This window comes from Haliaeetus leucocephalus, unplaced genomic scaffold (genome assembly GCF_000737465.1).
Source record: "Haliaeetus leucocephalus isolate CR32 unplaced genomic scaffold, Haliaeetus_leucocephalus-4.0 Scaffold932, whole genome shotgun sequence".
Classification (NCBI taxonomy): Eukaryota; Metazoa; Chordata; class Aves; order Accipitriformes; family Accipitridae; genus Haliaeetus; species Haliaeetus leucocephalus.
Window position 1 is genome coordinate 3,103,527 of NW_010973368.1, and position 6,222 is coordinate 3,109,748.

General features: G+C 45.4%; 2 protein-coding genes across 6 annotated transcripts in view; one reads left to right on the forward strand and one right to left on the reverse strand.

The window, feature by feature from the left end:
• The window catches only part of FAM161B (family with sequence similarity 161, member B), a 22,888-nt gene extending 17,039 nt beyond the window's left edge, over window positions 1-5,849 (reverse strand). For 2 of the 5 annotated variants that reach the window (XM_010583681.1, XM_010583685.1), the window contains exons 1-6: window positions 5,387-5,705; window positions 3,660-4,222; window positions 1,596-1,933; window positions 1,083-1,210; window positions 621-788; window positions 33-132 (exon numbers count right to left, since the gene is read on the reverse strand). In XM_010583681.1, the coding sequence (XP_010581983.1) occupies window positions 33-132; window positions 621-788; window positions 1,083-1,210; window positions 1,596-1,933; window positions 3,660-4,222; window positions 5,387-5,538 (1,449 nt within the window). In that variant the 5' untranslated portion in view covers window positions 5,539-5,705. The other 3 variants (XM_010583682.1, XM_010583683.1, XR_775403.1) reach the window with 3 other exon arrangements.
• A 207-nt stretch (window positions 5,850-6,056) lies between these two features.
• Window positions 6,057-6,222, forward strand: part of COQ6 (coenzyme Q6 monooxygenase) — a 19,003-nt gene continuing 18,837 nt past the window's right edge. Inside the window, exon 1 of the mRNA XM_010583696.1 lies at window positions 6,057-6,217. Coding sequence (XP_010581998.1) covers window positions 6,058-6,217 — 160 coding nt within the window. The 5' untranslated portion in view covers window position 6,057. The remainder of the gene's footprint in view (window positions 6,218-6,222) is intronic.

The window sequence follows — 6,222 nt, forward strand, 5'->3', positions numbered from 1 at the left end:
CCCAGAAACAGTCTGGAACTTTGACCAGTTACCTTGGTGACCTGTTCAAAGAGGTATGGTCTATTCTTGACTCGCAGCTGCATTTCTTCCAGCTCCTTTCTGTATTCCTTTGTTCTCTCTCTCATGTTTTGCCTGAAATGGAAAAGTTGCCTGTCTAATGCCGGTTCCCTCTGACTGTAGCTCATGAGGAACGAGGAATTCTCAATAACTGTTTTGTCCTTTAAATAGCTCTGATAATTCCCTAGATTCAGAATGGTGGGCAAAAAAAATCCTATTGCTGACAAGTTATGGACCTATTAGCAAAGCTTTACTACTAGACTGTAAGCAGAGAACCAGTGTTCACACTTTTAGAAAACCTTGTCTCATGTGTGCCTTACCAAATTACACATTTCAGTTGGTTTGTACAAATTAGTTTCTACAAATGTTAATCTAAAGGAAGCTGTTCTGTATGGAAGGGGTAGCGTGGAATTGTCAAGAAATCCAAATGAATGTGGAATGGTTATGACAACCAAAAAAGTTGGGCTACGAATGTTCTTAGACTGAATTCCTCCTAAAGAATTATCCGATGATCCCCAGTTACTAGAGCAAATGGTTATTTCTGTGCAGAATAGGATACTGACCAGTTCTGCTTGAACTTCTCCTTGTGCGTTTCCTCCAAACTTTTATGTGGATCCAGGGCTTTTGCTCGGCTGTTCACTGACTTTCGGATAGCTTGACATTTCTTTTTCTGTTTCTCCAGCCAATAAATTCCTTCTTTGTCCCCTTCCTTTTTGTTATCTTGGGAGTATCTGTATAGAAAAAAGTTACTAATGAGCTCACCTAAGACTAGCCAGACTACATGCTACTGGGGAATTTCACTTTTGTAGTCCTCTAAGGAAAAAAGCAAAATTTCAGACATACGAGTCTGCAGCTCCCAAATCAACTGGGAAGCAGGGGAAGAATTAGCAAAGAAAGAAGACAGAGAAACATTTAGGAAAAGTATTATTGATGTAGTTGATGTGATGAGGGAAAACACTGACTTTTTTCCCTCCATTTTAGTCATTAGTTGGTGTATGGTCTTGTAGACAAACTTTTCTACTTACCTAATAGCAGATTCCCTTTTTCTAGTTGCATCTGTAATATGCACTGGAAGAGTGTTGGAAGAGAGAGAGGAAACTCCGGTCAGAGAATGACTTTTTTGTACTGAAACCTTGGAAAGTTGATGAGAATCCTGAAAAAAATGGAACTCTATTCAGTGTGTTTGTTCATAGTACAGAATCTCCTCTCTTCTTTGTCTACAAAGAGAACAGTTGGGGTACGTGAGCAATGCACTCATTCTTCTCTCTTCCATCAGTAGGGATTTACATGGGGAGGGGCTGAGGGAATGAGGGGAAGGAGACGTGATTAAGAGCATGGAAGGGTGGTTGAGCCTTAGCTGTCATAGCTCATCTCTGTGTAGAATTTTGTTCTCTGGTTTGTCGTAGAATTCTGCAGTACTCCCAAGACAACAACAGAGGTCACAGGACATTAACCATCCATAAATAAATGCTATAAATTTAAGAAGTTGCTATCTTGATTGGAGAAAGTAGTACCACAGAAATATCCAGTCATCTCACCTTTATCTTTTCATTAGCCTGCCTCTGCCTGCCATGGAGATTGGAGGTTCTTAGCTTGAATGGCTTATTACGAGTTGCCTCTTTGATTTCTTGTCTCCTTACTGCTTCCCTCTGAAATGCCCAGTAAAGTCCTTCAAAATCCGGTATTGTTGGATTAATCCTTGGCTTGAAGCTGAAACTTTTGTCCTGCAAGAAGCCAAGTCTTTCCTGCTTAGTTTTAGTGGCAGTTCGGAACTGAGGCTCCCTCCGACAGTTGCTCGTATCTATAGGAGCTACAGAGCTCTCAAGCAAATCCTTCGCTCTCATTTGAATGCGGATTTCTCTGTAGAGTTCAGCTTCTAATGAATCAAAAGCAAAGCAATAAGAAGAATATGAGTGACATAAAAGGCTGTGAAATTGCCACTGCACAACTCTAAATTTTTCTTTAGGGTGGCAGCTACACATATAGAAGAGACCAGATATCCTGTGTTCTCTTTCCCCACTTTCCAGCCTCACTCTCCTCTGCCTCCCAGGAAAAAAAATTTAAAGATACCGGAAAAAACATGGTAGAGTCTCTTTCTTAGGCATTAATCTCCAGATATCTCTTTCACTTATCAGAGTAAGTTACTGAACAGGCCTTCTCCTGTTCCTATTCTTAGGGGTACCAGATAACTTGTGCCCTTTGTCTTGCAGAAGTACTGTGTTAATCAAGGTTCTACTTTTCATGTGGGGCTTTATGTCATTATGTTGACTGTGTGATCGAAGTGGGCTGTTCAAATATACTTGTAACGGATGATGGCTTTTCTATGTAATATGCAGCAGTGTTTGTCTATATTGGAAAAGATTTTAAGTAAGGAGCATTTGGTGGATGGATCATGTCTTGTGACTTCTGTGACAAACTCCATAGAAAGAATGTGTTTCAGGGTACAGCGTCAAACTGAGTCCTTTCCTGTGCAGCGCTAAATATTTGTGAAAATGAAGACAAAACAGTTGGCTGTGTGTTGGTTTTTTGCTCTTAGAAAAAAAAAATCAATACTGCTGTTTGCAAAATAAGACTATTTTTGAGACCGCTTATAAGTTTGCATTGGCTGAGGTATGAAATGTTCATTCCTCCTCCCTTCTCATATACCAGATAGAAACAGAACAATGGCTCATCCTTTGCTCTTTTACCTTTCTAATCTATTTAGTTTAGCACACCACAACAAATGTTTTCTGATGAAAACTTAACTGGTGTATACTCAAGAACAAATCTGTGGGAAACAGTAAAAAAAAGAAAGGGGTGAGAAAAGCAATGAGAATTATAAAGGACTGATTTAGTTCCTATATTCAAGTGTGAAGTTTGTATTGCTTACTTCAAACTTATAACTGTGGGGGCTTAAGCCATCTGAAATAAAGTGAGCATCAAGAAAATGTCCTTGGCTGTCCCTCTGACTAGAATGGTCCTGGCACCTACATCCCCTGTTTTAGCACTTAAGGTGGAAAGCACGTGGGAAGGCAACTGAAAAGATCAGAGGATGGCAGGAGAGACTGGACTACTGCACTATCCCTTAGAACTGAACTAATTGGCTGATTTGGACTCAGGAGATATTTTTCTCCTAGGGGTTCTGTGCAGCACAGATCACTTGGGTGGGAGTAAAATTGTCAGTTCCAAGATACTGCATGGACCTTGGACACTTCTGGCACTACATACGTCTTCACGTTTGTGCCACAAGTCATCTCAGTCCCTTTACCGTAACCAAAGGTATAGAATCCAGTGCAGGGAAGGATTCCCAAACTGTCATGATTTGCAGCAAAAGGGGTGGGGAAAACCATCTGAAGAGCTCAGTGTACCCATGTGTGCTGGGGAGTGGCACAGAACTGCTGCTACTGACACTGATACAAGACTAGTAAATTTAGGACACTCTGCTGTAAGGGTATCTAGATGAAATGTAATGACCAGTGATACACAGGAGACACCAGGGGATGTAATGATATTGGCTTTATACTCCAAGTGACACCCTGTGGGCCATGATCCTACCTCCCAGCATGGAGACAGTGAGGGACAGGCAGGAAGCTGTTTTTACAGGAAGAGCCCTGGCATTTTACCTTTGAGTTTATCTCCAAGAAGTGGGTCATAAGTAGATTTAGGAACTTTTTTAGTGGCTTGCTTCTGTTTGGAGCTCTCATTTGGGGCTGCTGCTGCCAGGAACTTTTGTCTGATTGCTTCTTTCTTTTTCTCCTCCTTCTCCAGGAAACTGAAGGGCCGTTGGGTTGAAAGTAGCAGCTCTTTTCTCTTCTGTGTTGCTATTTGCCTGCGAATCTCATTCTGCTCCATTATTTCCTGATAAAGGGGCAGAAACACATGGGCAGGTACAGGTTGTGCCCGGAATTGCTTCTGACATTCAGCTTCATCCTGGCTTTGCCTTTTGTCTCTCTGTTTGTCTAGTTCAAGAAACACACATGACTTCATCAACTGGGACTTTTTGCGAGCTTCCCGCAGTGTCATTTCGAAAGGCTGAGGGATGGTGATGGAAGGAATCCAGGGAGATGAAGCGCTTTTGGGCCTCGGGTGGGATTTAGGAAACAAGTGAGGCTTTTGCTGATCCCAGGTACTGTCAGAGGTGAGGTCGATCAAAGAACTGGACTGCCTTTTGTTACCAGATGTACGACTAAGACAAAGACATTATGAAGGGGAAATAAGTGAAATTATTAAAAAAATAGAATTAAAAGAAGGGAGACACTGTTGATTAAGAGAAAGACACCGTAAGCTGAGCTGGTCTTTAAAAGACAGGCCTAGGGCTTATCGTTCTCGGGCTCTATATTTTCCTTTGCTACCAAAGTTTGTGAGCAGAGCTTTGCTTGTTTTCCATTTTCCACGTATAAAATGGTGGTTATGCCTACTTAGCTTTGTAATGCAGTTTATTATCCTGCTAGCACTCCATTGCCAGAAAGGCCACAAGTAAACCAGAAAGTTCCAACTTCAGGGACATATAGCTGATAGCTACTCAACATAAAAGACAAACTCAGGAGAGGCAATAATTTAGGTGCACAGATGCACAAATCCTAACAAACAGTACCAAACACCATCATTCCTAAGACGCTGATGGAAGAGCCATTGCAAGGAACAGCTTTCGTGCAACTCTTGAGAGGTTCAGCTGGAAACTTTGTAGCTGATAAGAAGACCAAGACTATCATGGGTCTCACTGATATAGCAAACTTCTCAGAGGATGTTTGAGGGCAATTGTGAAACTGAGTAAAACTTACGAGATATTTAGGGAAGGAATAAATGCAGGTAAAAGGAAAGATCAAGGTGGATCGGGGTGGACCAAGAACAGGCAAATGGAAAAAAGGGGGAAACACAGGGTGCCGATCATGTGTAAACAGGCTCATGGTCAATACACTTGCCTAGTGATTGCTGCAGTCTGTTCTTCATAAAATTTCCTGTGTAAGAGCACGTGTGTGTGATCTGCTAGTGAATAGTGAACTTCAAGCTGGACTAACCACAGAGAAAGAAGAGAGGTCTGAGAGCTAGATGTTGCAGAGACCACAGCTCTGAAGACTGGATGCTGGATAGAAATGTGTGTGATCTGCTAGCAAATTTTAAGCGTGATTAGCTGATGAGCAGGAACGGGATTTGTGCTGTTCATGTTTTACGTGAATGCTGCTTACGTGTGTGCCTGTTGGCCCCATCCTCCCATGTGTGAATACATTTGTGACCAGTGTTTTGGTACTATATACATGCATCTCGGCACTTCAAGCTCCACCTCGTCACTGGTCAGAAGCAGCAGGAATCCCGCATGCCATTCTGCCATCCTTACCAGGTACCATCCTACCTGAGAGCCTCCCACAGCTTCTCACGCAGGACTGCCGCCTCCCGCCTGAAACCCTCGAGCTCCTCGTCCTCTTCGGATACCCCGAGGTCGTCACCCTTTAACTTTGCCTGGTAGGCTAAGCCCAGTTCTAACGGAGACCTCCGGCCTCCCATCCCGAGAAGCCGCTCCCAGCTCCTCGGCCGGTGGCAGGAGACGCAGGAGTTGTTCCGTTACAGCCTGAGGGGATGTCGTGTCACCTGGAAGGGGGAAAACAAAAATTAAAAAAATGAAGAAGTGGGTCGTTTCGGGGGTGCGACCCCAAACTCCAGGCCCGGCCTCGGCCCTCCCGGCTTTACCTCAGCCCCGGCGGCGGCGACAGGGCCGCCGCCGGGGCTGAGGGAAAGCCGGGAGGGCCGAGGCCGGGCTCTGCCCTCACCTGCAGGCCGCCGCCTCAGCCCTCCAACGGCACCGATGCCTGCTCCCGCCAATCAGCGAAGCCGACGGCTCTCTAGGCCGGCCTTTTTGGCCCCAAGCAGCCAATCGGACTCCAAATCGGACAGCCGCCGTTGGCTCATTGGTGCTCGGGAAGAGGTGTTTTGTGTAGTGCCCGCCCCCCGAGCAGGCTGCGTTGTCATGGTTTCTCGGAGCGGCTTCCGCTCGGAGGCGGGTGGCGCGTCGTCACTTCCGCAGTGATGGCGGCCGTGTGCGGTCGGGGCTTGCTGGCTCCGCTGAGTGGGCGGTTGTGGGCCGGCCCGCGGGTTCCGCTCCGCTCTGTGGCCGCCGCCGCCCCGCTCTACGATGTGGTGGTGTCGGGCGGGGGTATGGTCGGGAGCGCCATGGCCGCCGTGCTGGGTAAG